Here is an 18,653-nt window from a genome sequence, read left to right on the forward strand (position 1 = left end):
CTTTGACAAGTCCAAGTTAGTGCATTAAGAAACAGAACACACATTTCCACAGCAGATTAAGAATTTAATTATTTGTTTATTTATTTATTTATTTACGTATTTCTATCTCCAGATTCACCCACCCGAAAAATATAAATTCCGGTGTATTCCAAAAGAAAATGAAAAAAAAAGGGAACAATGGCATCTTCATCAAAGGAATTAATCAACAAAATCAAAGTGGCAATAATTATTATCATTATTACAATAATAATTCAATGATCAGAATATCCACATTCATAACAACTCCATATACAACTGCAATACACTCTTCAACACCACTCTTCCATTAATATACACAAAATCCCCAAATGTCTGTCCTGTCAAAACAACGATAGAGGAGTTTTGGGGAGGGGGGGCTATGGCTTGTCAAGGGGTATGAAGATGAGTGACCAGAGGAGTTAATGGATCTAAGGTTAGTAAGAGTATAAGGGGGGAGGCACACTTATTTAGTAAGGACCTATACAAAAACAAGCAATGTTAAGTAATGACAGTATACTTTCACGGAAGGATTTGCCAGTCTAACCGCATCTTAACAAAAGGTTAGAAGGCTCCATGAGAGGCAGAATTTGGGGAACAAAATTTCAAGAAATATATAAGGGTTGTCGGAATAAATATATAACTCTGAATGACAACCGTTGCAAACATATACCATAGGAACCTAAAGTGAAAGTCAGATACGCAAGAAACTCAAAACAGGTCGAGAATCTTTTAAAGAAATGCAGATGGAGGTTTCTGGAAAAAAAATTGTCTTAGTCTATATATGTACAAACATTGCTTGGTCACCCAAATGTACTGTAGAAAAGCTTTTGAGTTGGTCAGAAAATGAGTGCAAGCTTAAGATTATGTGAGTTACTTCTTGTATGAGAGCTTCAAGAATGCAGCGATACGTGACAGACCTTGCTGATATTCTAAGTCTGTACACAAAGTGCCTCTGATAGCTCGGTACATTTAAAAACCTTTCCATGCCTCAGTATTGGTAACTTGAGAAGACCTATTCATAGAAAGAGAGAGAAACGTTAGAGGAAAAATAACTGTACACTCTGCATGTACAAACAAACTGTATATACACATAGACATACCATATATACACATTTATCCAGTATGTACACAAACCGGTACACACACTTATATACAAACACATTCACTCGTTTCAGCAGGACCTCTAACATATCTCTCTCTGTCATCATCTCAGTCATCAAGAAAATGGCGGGGATTTCAACTCAGACTGGCGTCAGTGGGGTCCATCCATTGAAATGAATGGGGAGTTTTACAGCAAATTGACTGCAAAAAAAAAAGTGGCCACACTGAAACCAAGAGTTCATCCTCCGCTCGCTTAAAACTCTACAGACAGGTAGTCGAAAGTGGAGTATACAAAACAATAGCTGTAAGGATGTCCTCATCCAAAGGCTGTCACATCGTCCGCAAATGGAGAGCTCCATGGCGATTGTTGGGCGAGAAACATCCATCCAATTTTTTTTGTTTTGAATGATTATAACCAAGAGGAAGGGGTGTGTGTGTGTGTGTGTGTGTGTGTGGGGGGGGGGGGGCACAGGTCACAGCAACGTGCAAACTGCTGTAAGGGGAGTAGGTAAAACACAAGTTTGTCCCTTTCATCACAGTCCTTTAGGGCAACGATTCTCTCCACAAGATTGTCTGAGTAAGAAAACTTGGTTCATATAAAATGGATTATTGATGAACTTCCATAAGATAGAGGCATCTATCTATATCAAGAAATAAATATCTGCTCCGGAAGATTTCTGATGAAGAGTTTTTTTTATACTATCGTAAGAATAAGCAGTATCATAGAAATATAAATAATAACATTCTGTCAGGTTTTTCAAAGTCTTCATTGAAGCAAGAGTTTTGTTCTGAAGCAGTTTCACTTGTTGTTTTAGGCTGTGCATATTTAGTTTCCTTTAAATTCAAAGTCTGAAAGAGATTCAAAAGGAAGGACTAAAACTATGAAACGAGAAAGAGATCAAGTGTGTCTAAATTTGAGTAAAAATTAAGTGGTTAAATAATGCTTTGAGAATCCTAGATAGATAAAGAGTGAGTAGATGAGGAGGAATCAAAGGGTAATTTAAAAAGACTATAAGAGAGAGAGAGAAAGAGAGAGAGAGAAGAAGGGAAATAAATGCTCTGAAAGTAAATCAGCTTTGACTGAAATTTTAAGAGAAGTCAAGCACCTTTGAAATTCATCTTACCCACAATACACCTCCCCTCTCTCTCATATTGGGCATCACGCCTTCCTTGGCCTTTGTGTCCCTCCGTTCTGCTGATTGATCAGACTGCATAGCTGTTCTTTGCATGCTCGGCAGGCTAACAAACGCCAATATGTGTCCAGCCTACCTTTTAAAAGTAAAATGTAGATCCAACAACGAGGCGTCAAACACATAACAAAAAAAAACTCAAATCAGAGAGAGAGGGCCCAAGTAAAGTTAAAAAAAAAAAAAAAAAAAAAAAAAAAAAAAACACAACCCAGCATTTCCTTACATGGTCCGCTGGGGCTCTGCACCATCCTTTGAGCAAAGAGAATGGGACCAATGCCCCAAGTTCTCCCTTTGTCAGCCAATCGCGTCACGAGAGAGGGCTCTGGACATTTGGCTGTGCCAGCCTGCGGACTGCCGATGGTGCATCAGCCAATTACGTTCCACATTGTCCTCCATGAAGCTTTGAGAGTGGCTAGGGGGAGAAAAAAAGGGGAGACAGAGAGAGAGAAGAAACGGGGGAGGGTGCTTGATCAGGTGCTATTGAAGCATAGCTTGAGACTGAGTATCTGCACGGTCTTTCCAAAGCTGGACTCATCTCTTTTCTATAGGTTTTTTTTGTGTGTGTGTGTGTGTTCAGCTCTGAGGCAACTGCTTGTTTACCTGAGTCACTGAGGTATTTTCACAGCAATATTAATTTCTCAATCACGAATCATCTCACATCTCTGAAAAGACACTGATGTTCAAACCTAGACCGCTTTTTAGATCCGACATTCTTCACACACAAGTAATTTCACAAGAAAAAAAGTAGCCCTACAAGCTGCCTAAATAGAAGACAATCTCTCCCTGCGTAAGACTGCTTGCATTATTAACATTTGGTGGTTTGACAGTTAAACATTCATTGATAGTATGACTCTAAGCTAATCCTGTAGCACTCGTCTACAAAGTGCTAATGTTTGATCTTTGACACTGCAGATTAAGTGATTGGTTCACACTAAATAGAAAAATGGCTGAAACGAAGCTGATGTGAAATCCTCTTGGTTCAACCTGCATGTTTTAACAAGCTTGAGTTGTTTCAGAGCGACACCCGTGTGTGTGGGGCTACAGAGACGAAAAAACAAGTTCACATCCAGACAAACCGTACAACAGACAGTTCATACACAAGATGAAGGAATATGGAAACACATTACAAACATTTCAAAGACTCGTGTTTTCAGCATTTGACAAATGAGAAACTGAAGAGTTCATTTCAAAAACACATCACACAGTATTTCTAACACGTACCGTGAATCAAGCGGTTTCCTCTTTTAATTTGTTTTAATGCTATTTCAGAAGTAGATGCCAGCCTTTTCCTTTTGACAAGAAACTTCAAATTATGAAAACTACAGTGTGTCATTCGAGATTTTCATTAGGGGTGCGATATATTCTTATTGTCTCGAGCAAGGCATTAAAATGTGCATTTGGTCTATGACTAGCAAGTCTACAGGCCTAAGGATGCTCAATATATTGATCCCAGGCACTTAATGGCAGGCAAACCTAAGCAGTTTCACACATACAATGACCCTTGATATCATGTCACACTGGCAATGTTTACCGTAGTAAAATGTGACCTAAACTTAAAACATAAAGGGCCAATCACAAATGTGTCATTAGTATTTGTACGCACGTACAACATTAGTTTGGTGAAAATCGTAAGTTAAAACTGCTTTTTTTTGTTTTTTTAACCAAAAAAAGAAATCAGAATAAAAAGTAAAAATGGCACCTTTTATCTCCTGTGAAACAAAAATGGACCGACACTTTTAGCTGTAAAAAATACCCTCCATACATCCATTTCATTCAAAGTAGCTTCAGTCAATGTTAAAGTTATTAGTTCTCTGTTTAAACAGAAATTAACACTTCGGGGCTTCGTCTGAACAAATTTGAAATATCCGGTTCAATAGATGATCCATCAATTTTTGAGTTGGGGAGCTGCTTTTATTAAGTGTTAGTAAAACCAGAGATTGGAGGAGGGCGCTTCTAAAACACAGATATGGAAACCCCAACAACCCTGTTGGACATAAGAACACAACAGGATGCACAAAGAACAAAGACACAGACACGTAGAAAACATAATGGGGGAACACGAAGTCCTGTCAAAGACAAATTGCAGGAGAGAGAAAGAGAGAAGAGACAGTGAGTGAATCATGAAAGAGGCAGTGCTATGGCAGACACAGACATTTGACTTGGAAAATGGCACCATTTGTTTCTGTTTAGCACCAGTTTTATCACAGATCGGTTCTGAGATTGAGAAGAGAAAAATTGCACGAGCTCAGTCCAAAAACAAGAAGTCCCTTAGATTGAAAAAAAAAAAGGAAAAAGTTCCCAAAAATGTCTTCCGTCATATCAAACCTCTACGACGCTTGATCGTGTGTCTTTGAATCTCTGTTTCCAGCCCACAGATCATTTCTCTTACTAGCAAAGCTAACTTAGATCTCCATCTGTTACTCTCGTATCAGATCTCTGTAGGAAAACCCTGTTGAAAAACACTCAAAGGCACTAAGAAAGCCAGACTACGTCACCACATCTCTACCTAGACAAGTTGCAGCCTGGCGTGTTCCGAATAGGTATATTTAATGCACCTACATCCATGGGAGTCAAGGGTCACTACAAGCTAGCTTATAGCACTTGCTAATGGCTACTATGAAGTCTTTGGGGTGCAAGACATTCTATAGTGCTTGTTTATGTGTTTTTATCTCTCATGAAGCCACAGAAAGGCGACGAGTGCACAGAGCAGGTGTTCACCTATCGGCGTGTATACGTCAAATGCTTTGTTTGACTGATTCAAGGAGTATGTGATCGGGTATCATTATCTTGTCCTGCAAGACTGATACTAACTGAAGCTCCCTGTGAGCATCAAGAGAACAAGTGTCCATTGAAGAGCCCTTTGTGTGTTGTGTGTTCATGTGTTATGCACTGTACAGCGGCTGTGCGATTACTACTCGTCTCCTGCACACTGTTTCTTCTCTCTCTTGCCACTGGAATACGAATATCTACGGCGAAATTCTTTTCAAAGTATTGTCTCGCTAAATGGGAAAGACGTGGACAGTGTTTTCCTTTTGTGTCATCTCTCTCTGATTTGGCTCAGTGTTGTGTTTGACCTACTCCCCCTTCTTCTGCTATGCCTGTAGTTGCTGTTGCCGTGGTTCCGGTTGCCTGTGAGGTTGTCATGGGGGAGGATGTTTGGTTGCCACGGAGCTCTCCATTCTGACTAGGATGCTGATGAGGAGTGGGTAGAGAGGGAGGGTCTACAGTTTGGGGGAGGACTCCATTGTGGGGCGAGCTGTCGGAGGAAATGCCCGAGGAAGAAGCTCTGAGGCCTTGATCGTCGGTTACCGCTCCTCCTCCTTGTCCTCCTCCGCCTCCACCACCTCCCCCTCCACCTTCAGTTTTCACACCGGGGTCTGCAGAACCCAGGGAGGAAAGCTGGTCCTCCTGGCGAGATAGAGAGAGAGGGGAGGGGAAAGAGGAGTGGGAGCAGGGAGAGATGGACGTAGGAGAGAGGCCATTCAATGAACGATGGGAGGGATGTGAGGAGTTGTAAAGGAGACGTCCAATCAAGGCAGATAACGTGACATGTAGAGGGAATAAAAATCACATGTTGAAGAGGTGCGCGAGCGTGGGAGGAAGTAAGAATAGTGAGATAAAGATGGGAAGAGGACAAAGGAGGAAAATCACCAGAAGAGGAATGTGATCGAGTTGTGTGGAAGTAGGGAAACATCAAACATTGACAAATACAAAGAACCGGTTGGAATGAGTACATGTAAAAGCGATTGCAGAAGCAAAGTGAGGAGGAATTAGAAAATAAAAGACAAATGATAAAGGATTGGAAGGACCACACAGAAAGAAGAGAGAGAGACAGACAGAGGAGAGAGAGAGAGAGCCAAATGAGTTACGAAGTTGATGCATGACGTACACCAATAGAAATGGCAGCACAGGGAAAGGGACACAGAGAAAGAGGTCATGAAGGGGAATTAAAATTCTTGAGGTCAAAGGGTCCTGATCCTCTTTGGATGAGTAGCAAGGAGTGTTTATCGTGTGTCACGAAAAGTGTCATTCTTTGCCAACGAGCACAAATCATGTTCAATAACGACTAAGTTTCTATGTAAATGTGCGAGCTTGAGTAAGTGAAAGTGTTGTAAATTAAAGACTAAATAAGAACTCTACAATTACTGCTTCTATAAACATCTTAACAGCACATACCGCAGCATCAGCCTGCTTCTAAAAAACATGCAAGAAAACGTCAAGCCAATAAAAGAGCTCAGCGCCAAATTTAAAAAGCAAGATAAAGCTGCATCCTATAGCCTGGCAGGTAAATCCAAACCTGTCAAATTCACCAATCAAAATGTCTAAACCCAAACCCATTGACGGCATAGCCATGAGCTGCTGCATGGGTGTTCATCCCGGGTTGGAGCTTTTGATTGGTGATTGAGTCAAAGTTTTGGTTTTGCCATCTTTTCTTACCTACATTGCAGCAATGCAAGACTAGTTTCATTATTAGTTTATATCAAGGTCTGTTCACAAGCCTTCACTCCCAGTCTTGTTCACTGACGTCTGTGTAGGAGCAGTGGGAAGAGAAAACAATTAGGTTATTGTGCCAATAGACATCTATGAGGACTCTATTCGAAATGGTACTTAACGTATCCAAGAGCTGCTGCAAGATGAGTTGAATATAGAAGCATTTAGAAAGCTAAAAATCACAGTTTTACCATCAGACGTCTGATGGAACCTCTTGAAATAATCGCACTTAAATGATCTTGCCTGGCACATTTGCTGTGTGGTGTCTAGACAGAATTACTCGGAGCGCAGAGCCATCTATATATGACCGTGGAAACGTGTGCAATAATTTAACTCAGGATTGTTATTTATCAAACATCGGAAAGAAATATGTAGGACTTTAGATACCACTTTAATGCAAGAAGTATGAAATACTGTAACATGGATGGAATGGCGTGCTGTAGAGGGGAGAGACAGGAAGTAGGAGGGATCGTTTGGTCTGCATCCAGTTGAGAAAATGAATCAAAAGGATCAAAGAGAAATATTATTTCTGGGTAAGCTGTGTCTGATGGGTGTGTCCATTGTGAGTGGAAGGTGTTTCCTTTTCACTTTAAAAATAAAAAAACAAAAAAAGTGAAAAGAAGAACGAAAAAAAGAATTACCCCAAAATCTGATGTGAATTAGCGGGCCTTTTTCTCTTCTCAATCAGAACCAAAATGAATGAAACCTTTTTTCAGCCGCTAACTGGTGCTATGAACAGCTACAGTAGACAGTTACAGGATGCCAGTAACATGACTTCACTAACACTTGTTTCGTTACTCTCAAACACGACCAACAGCGTCGTTTTAATATCCATGTGTAGACCAACACACATGTCTATTAAACTCAAGAAATCAAGCAGCTGAACAAAGACATGGCAAAAAATGTTTACTGACATCCTTTTAAAACTTACCAAGCTTGCGTCACTCTCTGTGGGCTGTTTGATTACTTGGTGCATTCAATTACCGCTTGGTGTGAGAGTGTGTTTTTTTTATATATTAATGAAAAATTGGGGGTACTGGAGACAGAAACACAAAACACTTAGTGGAGAACTGAAATGTTCGGTGTATAGTAATGATGCAGGTATCGTACACACAGGTTCTTACCCATCTCCTCCAATCTCCAATCAATTTGAATCGTGGTTGTCTACAGAGGAAACTGTAAAATTCTCACAGTGTTGGTTTAATCAACTTATATATGGCAGTCTTTAAATTTAAAGAACCCCCGTATGGCTTAAGATGACTAGCTTGCCAGGTGAAGAGCTCTAACTCTGACGCAACAAAAAACCAAAAGAAAAAACCACAACGTAGTAACGCATTTCACACATCCTCAGACGCACCGTAACAACTGGCCAACGCCAACATTCAACCAAATAATGTGCCCAGGTGCCAAAACACATAGACGAACACATAAATATCAGAAACACAGACTCACTGGAAGACACATAAAACACACCCAAAAAAAAACAAAAAACATGTGCACATTAATCAGTGTTCTTCAGGGAAGGATTGGGTCAGATACGGAGATTTCCCATAATTCACGTTGTTTAACTGAGGGCGTGCTGGGATGGGAGGGATGAAGAACTGAATGGAAATGTAAGTTCAAAGCACAGCGGTTCAAAAATATCTTGTGTGTGTGTCTGTGTGTGTGTGTGTGTGTGTGTGAGGAAAAAAAAAATCTACAATAAAAGAGAATTTGCACAATATTTCAGAGACTTTCTTTCAGATTTATCACCAAGAGTGGAGTTTTCAACCAGTAAGCATGTAACATTTCACGTCTTGTTCCTTGTTCACAAATCTGGACACGAGTCTGTGAAGCCATAAACATGTGATTGTGTGTATTCCCTTTCAATTCAGATTTTTATTTTTATTTTTTAAAGTTTGCATTGAAAATGGTTTAAAAATAATATCTATCTGTTATTTAATCAACTTGTCATTGGACTATTGCAGGAACCAGAGGGAATGTACATCTTGTACATGTAACAGTAATACTTTTTCATTCACTGGTTATTTAGTTTATTGAGACTCTAATGTTTAATATATTCAAAGTTGACCAAGGGCAAGAGAAACATGTGACTATTAAATGGGATGAAAATCTCAGTTGAACATCTGTATATGCCATCATCTGCAAATGATCAATTTCAATGGTATTAATTGATTATTTTGTATTTCTCTGCATTTCAACGATTTACCGAATGCAAAGAGTTACAGGAAGGTCTCCGTATATGACATGGAAATCATTTGCGAACAATAAATATATCATATATCTCTGTGGATTGCTGGTTGTGACTGAATCGTGTTGTCACTTGCAGAATGGCTGCAACAGTCACACACAAAACATTTGATGTTTAACATTCTGAAAAGACATTAGAAAGGTCGAAGCTGCTGTAGTACTTTTATATATTTCTGCCACGGCATGTAATGTGCTCATTGGTCAACATAAAGGGAAAAAAAGCAACCTAACTAATCTCAAGTAATTCAAATAAACTCTCTAAGGTCTGTCGCAGAATATTTTCAGTGAGTACAGGAAGGCACACTATTGTGTTCGGAGGGTGACAACAAAACCAGAACAGCTTACCAACTTTTTTTCCAGTTTGTTAAAACAAAGAAAATGTCACTTTTTTTTGTGTGGTGAAGCAGAAGTAAGCTTACTTCATACAATGCCATTCATGGCACTGTGCATGAATTACACATTTGCATTGTGTAACTTTGCATTAGAGCAAGATGTGTGCATGGAAAAGCGGCTGTTAATTGTTCATCTTTTGCACCGACGACTCAACCAGGAGAGTGTCATGACGAAAATCGAGCCACAGAGGAGCTCCAGCTGTGAGTCATGTAACATTGTCTACGGGAAGAACGAATGGGACTTTTACTGGAAATAGCTTCTGCCTCTTGCCCTCACATCATTACCTTTAGAAGCTCTCGATCAAGCAGCCAATGGGCTTTTTCATTTCTTACAGTAAGACAATCTTCACAAATGAGCACCACTTTTATGATTTTGAAGTGTGAATGCAATCAGCAGAAGTAAAAAGCTAACATTCAACTCTAAACGAACTGGAACTACTTTCATAAAAGCCAGAGTATAAAAAAAACCAAAGCTGTAAAGGAGGTCTAGTGTTCGGTGTGACGACATTAGTAATGGTCTTCTGTAAGACACATAAAAGCTTCAAATTTCACAAGAGAGGTATCTACTGATGTATTTTATATTGTAGAAAAAAAAGTTAAAATCTCTTAAGCCGCTGTCAACCACAGACCTTACTTCAGGCATAACATTGACTTTGAGATGAGGGAACCGGAAGTCTAAAAATGCTGACTCATTTCCTTCTTTTTGGACTCTATTAAGCTTAGCAAAGTGAAATCTAATTATTATACTGAAGCATTATTGACATAACAGTGCTGTCCGGCATTATCTGATATGAAAGTGGTCGTCACTACCCCATTGCATTGTGGGATATTAATGCTGTTGTGGTGTCCAGTATTTGCACACTGTAAAATTTCACCAGAAATAGTATGCAATTTGCATGTTAGTATGGAATCTCGGATGGAAACCAGCGTCTTGATATGCCTCAGTTTGTCCTCAGTTAATTAAGCAGAGCCTCTTTTGTTTTTCTTTTGTTCAGTGATAACGCTCTCCGTCTGCAACGAGTCATTCGAAATGGCAGTTATCTTCAGTCCAAGCTTCAAGATTCATCTACATTCAATTTCCAGCCTCTGTCGTACATTTGTTATCTTCGGATGAAAAGTGATCACTCAGCCTGGTGCTGCGTACTGACATTTCATTACATGATTTACGGTAACTACACTTCAGACGTAATATTTCAGATGAAAGCCCCTCGCTGCCAAGTTTCTCCGTGCAGCTTTAAATCTCTGAAATGTTTTGTTGTCACTCTTTCAACACGGAGGTGTGCCCTTCAAGCAACCTCTGTCCAAACACTCTGTGACAGGCCTCCTTTCTTTCTGAAAGATAAATGGAAAAGTAAGTGCGCCTGTCAGTGTGTTGACTTGCGGTGAGTTCACAGGATGCTATGCGTATGGACAGGGACGCACATAGAGAACAGTAGAAGTGGAAAAGAGGCAGCAGGTTATGGATGGAGAGTGAGAGTTTGCCGGTTTGTTTATTACCTGGTTATTCGGGGTGGGACAGGCGCGAGACGGGGCTGCACTAGGATGGACTGACGCCTCCCCTAAGAGAAATCACCGTATCTCATCAACATAAGAGGAGAGGAGAGGAGAGGAAAAGAAAAGGAGGATTGAAAGCAGGAGGCAGAGGAAGGAGGAAGCTGAGGAAAACAACAGCCACCCAAAACAATACATACACAAATGTACAACAACAACAAAAATGAACAGAAACAAGGACATAAATATACATAAAAATGCTGACTAACGCACATTTACATACTTGCCTACATAATATCAACCATTCACGCACAACATCATCAGACAACCCAACGGCCTGAAAGCATTAAAGCAGCTTGCCATGCGGTGTATCGATAACAGAAATCATGCTCAGGACAAGAAAGAATAAGCTGTTCATTTGTGCACTCCACAACGACATCTGCATCTCAAAGCAGCTGATCAATCCGATAGACTTTGGAAAAGCTCCATCTTGCATGTTTCCTGGTTCAGAAGCGCCAAAGAACATGCGTATATACCAAGCATGCAATCATCTACTCTATGAAGATAAATATATACACACTTGTAAAACCCAGAATTATATTTGCATAAACACACTATATCTAATGAACAAGGAGAAACAACAGAGAGGACCATCTCTGCATTGTACTGTAACACGCCCCACACATTCAAATGACCAACATTCAAGAAGCTGCAACAATACGCACGGATCAAGAAGTGCAAACAGATCTTATATGAATGAAACATTGATATGATTAATGTCACTGTAAAGAAGCCGTTTTCTCATTAAATAAAACTCACTGATAGCTGCTGATCAAACAAAAAAGTCCACAACGTTCAGCAAAATCTAAAGAAAGCCTCGACAAATGACCAATACAACAGTTAAATGTTACAAAACCCGAGTGTTTTTACAGTTGATAATGTGCAGTAATTATTGTAAAAAGTTAAATGATTCAACTTGTGTTATTGATTGTCATAAAATGCCTGTTTATTATAAATGTATTAACTCACTAATGGTTTGAATTATAATTAAATTTTATAAATTAATACATTTATTTGTTTAGCACTGCTAATATAAATATATTTCCTTCCAACCTCTCCAAGTAACGAATATCACTATTATAACAAAATAAAAAACAGCCTGAAAAGGAAGAAAAGATGAGAGTCTATTGAGCAGCTGGATATTAGTCAGAACCAGGCCGGAGCTGATGCTACGCTACGATTAACCAGTCTGCACTCGAAGGGCGGGACTAAATTAAGGGTAAATTAACCAATTAACTTGACCTGAACCCAGATAAGTGGCAGAAAATCATGGACGTATTTAATCAATTCACATAATTAATTAAATTAAATTAAAGTTGTTACACTTGTCGATCTTGAGTTGGTAAGGTTACTAGACACTGAGGCTATAGTAGTGATAGTGTTTTCTACAGGTCTGATGCTGCTGACTGAAGCTCAAAAAAAAGATTCAACAGCTTCCTGCATGCACAATTTACTGCTGCTCCAGTCTCACAAAACAATGGACCTGAATTCAATGCTTTTAAGACTTTTCGAGGCCTGCCGATACTGTGTCACATTCTTTTTTGGCAGTTATTACCTCATCAGTTGCTGATGCAGTAGTTGCTTATGCATTCATGTCCTTCTAATAGCACTTGTGAAATCTCAAAATGTCTGGAGGGAAGTCCACTTTTTGCAGTGTATGTTCATTTTGTAGGCCACAGGATGCTGATGTATGGCATCAATGCACCTGTGTTGTTATGGGAGGTCTAATTAAGTGCGGGGTGTTGTTTTGGAAGCTGGTAGCAGTGGCCTGAGGAAACAATGGCATCATGCCTCTCCCCTCTCCCTCCGTGTTTATTTACTGCTCCCTCTCTCAGCTGCTAGCTGTGTGCACTAGTCTCACCCAATAATAAAGAGCGTCTTCACACTGGACTGAACAGTCTGCTTGTCTTAAGTGTTGTAGTTTAAGAACACGAGGCCCCCGAAGCTAAGATACAAAACGGACCTGTAATTTCTGGTAGGACGGCTTCACAAAATTGTCACTGAAAGCACCGTCTGTTTCAGTGACAATCACCGAGAGCTTCATGTAGCTTAAAGTAGCATTTCATTCCTTCCTGCGTTTCAACTAGTACTGTTTTTACACATTTATATGGAGCTATGTTAAACCGAATGCTGAATAAGACATTTTTTGGCGACCCAAATTTTGTTCATGAACTGAAAACTCACCGTGAACGTTCTAAGACGAAGACCGGACAATGTTGTGGTAGCAACCTGTCAATCAGAGTAAGCCCCGCCCTAAAGCATACCCTGCTTTATTGTCTATTTCACTCTAAATGGGACCATATTTTACTAACTGAACATCAGGTTGTATTGAAGAAGACTTGAAACTAGAGATTAAGATGTTTACAATGTTTAATGAGGTAATAAATCAACTGAGAAGTTGAGTCATTTTCTCATAGACTTCAATAGAACCAGATTTCTTTTCGCCCCCTGATGGCCATTAGAGTTGCAAGTTTAAGGCACTTCAGGATTGGCTTCACTTCTCAGACAGAGATGTTGCTGCCTGAATAATCTCCCGTCTGTACAAAGTATTTGTCCAATACTTTGGTGACTAAATACCTGCAAAACTAACATTTCCATACACCTCAGCTCTACTTCATGTTTACTGCTAATAAGCAAATGTTACTGCAGCATGCTAACGCAGCTTAACTCAGGGTGACGAGGATAAAACTTATATCTGCTAAACATCAATATGTTAACATTGTCATTGTTTGCATATTAGCATGCTGACATTAGCATTTAGCTAATTAACAGCCACACAGAGCTGCTAGCATGGCTGTAAAGTATGGTTGTCATCGATTGCATGTTTACCAAATTTGACTGTAAACAGGTCAGCTGTGTAATTGGGTTTTCTATTTTTATAAACTGCAGTGGACATACTTTTATCAGCTTTTATTCAACTTTTTAATCACATTTTCTAACCACTGACTTGTGTCCCTGTGCTCTGATTACGATTTCCATATCCTGAAATGTAGTATCTTAAATATGGTATAAACATGGCACATATGTCTAGAGTAAAGTAACAATTCCACTTGGAATTAAGGACTCCATAAGTCGTACAATCCTCCTTCGAACACCACACTGTAGGTGCCCTGCAGCGTGCAGATAACCTCCAGCACAGTTTGAATGTTAAGCAGGATGCTGCTTGCAGTGTGCTGCTCTATAATCCAATAAACATTTTTGTCAAGGCAGTACTGGAGCTTAAATTGTCTCTGGTAGATATAAAGCCATATGTTGCTGCTAAACGCTAGTGTAACCCTTTAACGCTCCTCTTAATGCTTCTTCACAGACTTCAGCCCCGTCTCCAAGAAATTCAGTTCCAATACACCAAAACAACATTGTGAATTACATTTCGAGGGAAACCTATAATGTTGCGGATTACGTTTTGCTTTTGATATTTCTCAAATCAGTTTGAAATGAGTCTGCGGAAGTCTGTAAGGAGGAGATTATGGCGGTGTTTGGGTCAAAATGCACAGGGCTTTCACCTGGGAGACTGCTGTTCATGTCCTGTGTAAACCAAGTAGTCAAGTTTTTTGTTACGTTGTTTACGTTAACCACGTATTTCAAACTGTTTAAACAATACGTTTCCCTCGAAACCTAATTGAGAGTAAATTTGAGCTGAATGGGAACGTAACAGGGTTGCAGACTCACAAGCCTGTAAAACAATAATTTCTTTGATTCTACAAACTCATGTTTCTTTTTTTATACACACAAAGATTAATGAACAAATCTTCTCCTCCAACTGATTATTTCACTTGTTAACAGAGAAAGAAATGAGTTTGGTTTCAGTAATTCAATGTAATAATTCACTTTAATTCTATTTCGGCCTTGTACTGGAAGATGTCTAAATATATAGCTTTTTTAATAGTTTTGTGTCACAGAGTTACATCTATTTAAAACAGAATAATAATATTCAGCTAAACCTTTTCAGCTGACGATGAACAAGACTCCGAATTATTCATTGGGCTTGAAAAGTACAGTTTATTTCCTTTTATTGTAAATTTGAAACTTTTAACAATTTATCGTTGTTGTATTCTGCACTAAATCAAATCCCACATACCTTTTTTTTCTGGTTGCCAATATTTTATAGCAGTCGTCCTTTGCTGCAAACTTTACTTGCACAATGGAAGTCAATTGGTCAGTCGAGAGAAAATTATAGCAACTATTTTGAATCATCGATTAATTGTTTCGGTCATTTTTTAGGCAAAAACGTGAAATGTTCTATGAATTTTAGGTTCCTTAAATGTGAGTATTAGCTGATTATCTTTGTCTTACATGATACTAAATTAAAATGTTGGGCTCTAGGAAATTGTGATGGGCATTTCCTTTTTACTGTTGCATGTGGAATGTTTCATAGACCAGTTAATTGATTAATTAATGAAAGATGAACCGATAGTGAAAACAATTGTTAGCTGTCAGTTGAGCTCAGGTTACATTGGTAACCAAAACAGAATCCTAGTAACTTCTCTGCAATAGTGAGGACTTGTGCATATCATTAATGATGAATATATATTCATACATTTTTCTATGTGTAGCCTTGTGGGATTTCTCAGGATTTATAATTGTCACATTAGATGTAATAATGACCATCAGTGTGATGCTCTGTCAGCTCTTCCCTCTTGGCATGTTTCATTATTTTTCCCTCCCTTTTGATGGGCGACGAGAAATCTACCGTGAGGCGTTTCTCTGATACTTCATGCAGTTAATTGACAAAAATCCATAATAACCACCAAATGAAAGAAGGAAGATATCTAGTGGGGATACTCTTTGAGCTCTTTGACAAAGAAAGAGCTTCTTGAAGGCTAAGACGAGTATTAAAATGTGTCACAGGAAGTCACATCAATAGATTTATGAGAAATCCCCACACGTGGTCCCAGTTAGGGACAAACCCTGTATGTTTCTATAACCATCCCTTAATGACAAATGACTGTCACCTCTTTTAGATAACGTAACATTTAACGTAGAAAGTATTCAGATAGATAGATTGAGATATAGATTATTATAGTCATAGTTTTATCTGATGTGCGAAAATCTCATCCAACAGCCGAATTTACTCCAATAATATTGTATAGATTATTTTCAAATGGGCCATTCTGCATGAGTACTTTTACTTTTGATACTTTAAATACATATTGATGCTCATAGCTTGACATGAGCTATAGTTTAGTAACTTGTTTTTCTACCCTGTGGTACTGCTACTTTTACTGTAGTCAAATAACTGACTACTTCCTCTACCATTGCTGGTGACAACCATCAAGAGAAAAAAGCATTATATCAGTCTGAATACGAGAGTGTCTGGGTTAGCATAAAAAGAAACTGTTCTGTATGAATGTCCAAGTCTCTGTGCAAGAGTAGTCGCTCTCATTACCTCTTCCATTCTTAGCGTTGTTGCTCAAACACAGATGCATATATATACACATATATCCATATATATATATATATACAGTATATATATATATATATATAATAAGATATATGTTCACACGCACACACTATATTTAAAGCATGAGTCATGCTCAGAGGTGGGCTAGTTCTCTTTGACAGGATAAGAAACGGAGCGGGCTGAGAGCATGAAATGAAAACCGCTGAGGAGGGAAGACACAACAACACCAGCATCACCACGCAGCGTTTGGGGCTCAGCTGTTCAATAACCTGAGCGAAAGTCTCGTTCTACATCATGTGTGAAACAGGTTTAAGGAGTTTCAACCCCCGACATGCTCAGCAGCATCATTCGACAGAAACAATCACCACAGACCGAGAAATGCTCACAAACCCAGCTGGAATCAGACATCTCCACAGCTTTGTTGAGCTGAATGCAAACAGCAACACACTCTGATCTTCAAAGCTCCCAGGTATGTTGGCAGACAGATGGCAGTCAAAAACCCAAACACAGGGACGGGTCAGGGACAGGGCAAGACAATCAGAGGGACCGCAGACACACAGCAGACGAAATAATAACAGTAGCAGGGGACGGGGTGGAGGGAGGGGTTTGGGGAGAGAGGTAAAAAAGAGAGGTAGAGGGGGTATAGCAGAGAAGATAGCACGGGCCATCCAACGGACTCGACGAGAGAGGAAGCAGTCTCACAGACCTGATCAGGGAAAATCCTGGTTTTTGGCTCAATCACGGGTGGTCCCCTTAACTCATCCTCCACAGCCATGAGTCTTTGAAGCAGAGAAAGAGAGAGAGGGGAGGGAAGGGAAGGGAAGGGGGGGGGGGGGGGGGGGGGGGGGGGGGGGGGGGACAGAAAGAGAGGGAGTATTATGAATCCAAGATGATACTTAACAAGTAGTTGAGCAGGTGCATCTCCAACATCTTGCCCAACAACACCACCATCACAGTGATAACAATGCTGGTTACCTGCGTCTCACATCTGAGTCCCAAATCTGATAGGCAGCTCAATCTTTTAAGCCCTTGCAAATGTTGTGCGGCAGTAACCCAAGCCGGGCTTTCTGAGGCACCGCCAATTATCTTTGGTGGAGCCTCTTTTCTTTTTTTTCTTCTCGCTCCCATGGGATTCATCAAGGCATTTTTGCTCGATTTAAGGCGGTTTCAAAGCATAATTAGGGCCGACTGTGGACAATCGCGCTCGGTTATGTGAAGTGAACGGTTCAGTAGCAGATCCTGATCATCCCCAGGGAATTGCCCGTCTTATGTAATATGGACCGACCAAGGCACTGGTGGAAAATCCTTTGACTAATCACTTCAAAGACTCCGCTGGCAGATATGAACGAGCCAACTGATGGAGTTTTTCACGAGCCATCGGACAATGCAGGTTTTCACAGCTCTTATGATCATCCAAGTACTTCAAACAGGGTCGTTGAAGGATATTTGTCATACAGGGGTATCTTGCAGTCACACGGCCAACTGGCGAAACTGTGAATATTGCTGTGGTGGTGATGAATCCCAAATAGAAGTTAGTGTGAATAAAAGAACCCCTCTTCGCATGATTTCATTGGGTTTCCTTCACGACTTCCCGTCTGTTTTACACGCAGCAGAATAAACAATGTGTTGACATGAAATAAGCCTGCTGGAATATTATCCATTTATAATAATGCACGAAGGAGTAAACTATATGTCAGTTCTGTGGGTAAAATGACCAGAGAGATTGTCACTCGGGGGTTCATTAAGCCACCGAGCCAATCAAATAGCTGACATTGAATTGCCACCATGTTTCAATGCAGAGTAAATATATCACCAATCAAGTCCTATTGTGTGACCGAATGCTATTCACAGCACATTCATATCGGTTTATTCAGAACACAGAGAAGCACATGTTTGACAATAAAGAACGAAAATCCACAGGTGAAGTTTCAAACATAAGTGTTTGGATGTTTTATTCCATAAATAATGTACAGTGTTGAGAGTTATTTATTTATTTATTTATTTTATTTTATTTTTTTACAAAAGAAGAGAATAGGAAAAGAAAAGAATCAATCATACTGTAAGCACACACAGAGATAAAAGCACTGTCCCAAAAAACAATGGAATGTAACATGGGTATACAGCATTAAGATTTTGACATGACTTCAAGAGGCAGACAATGATTTATGTGGGTGATATGTTAGAAGAAAAAAAAAAATTAAGCTTTTTATATCCAGTTGTACTTCAAGTAGTGTGCTTTTTGAGGTCAAGTCGTACATG

At 39.6% G+C, this 18,653-nt stretch overlaps 1 protein-coding gene across 11 annotated transcripts in view; it reads right to left on the minus strand.

Moving 5' to 3' along the window:
- Positions 1-56: 56 nt before the first annotated feature.
- The window catches only part of syngap1b (synaptic Ras GTPase activating protein 1b), a 126,529-nt gene continuing 107,932 nt past the window's right edge, over positions 57-18,653 (minus strand). For 8 of the 11 annotated variants that reach the window (XM_031867334.1, XM_031867339.1, XM_031867335.1 and 5 more), the window contains 2 exons: positions 17,101-17,173; positions 2,629-5,717 (listed from right to left, as the gene is read on the minus strand). In XM_031867334.1, the coding sequence (XP_031723194.1) occupies positions 5,367-5,717; positions 17,101-17,173 (424 nt within the window). In that variant the 3' untranslated portion in view covers positions 2,629-5,366. Of the gene's footprint in view, positions 5,718-10,939; positions 11,002-17,100; positions 17,174-18,653 lie in introns of all 11 variants that reach the window. The other 3 variants (XM_031867336.1, XM_031867338.1, XM_031867340.1) reach the window with 3 other exon arrangements.

Source organism: Anarrhichthys ocellatus, unplaced genomic scaffold (assembly GCF_004355925.1).
Source record: "Anarrhichthys ocellatus isolate YVR2014 unplaced genomic scaffold, GSC_Weel_1.0 scaffold39, whole genome shotgun sequence".
In the NCBI taxonomy this organism is placed as follows: Eukaryota; Metazoa; Chordata; class Actinopteri; order Perciformes; family Anarhichadidae; genus Anarrhichthys; species Anarrhichthys ocellatus.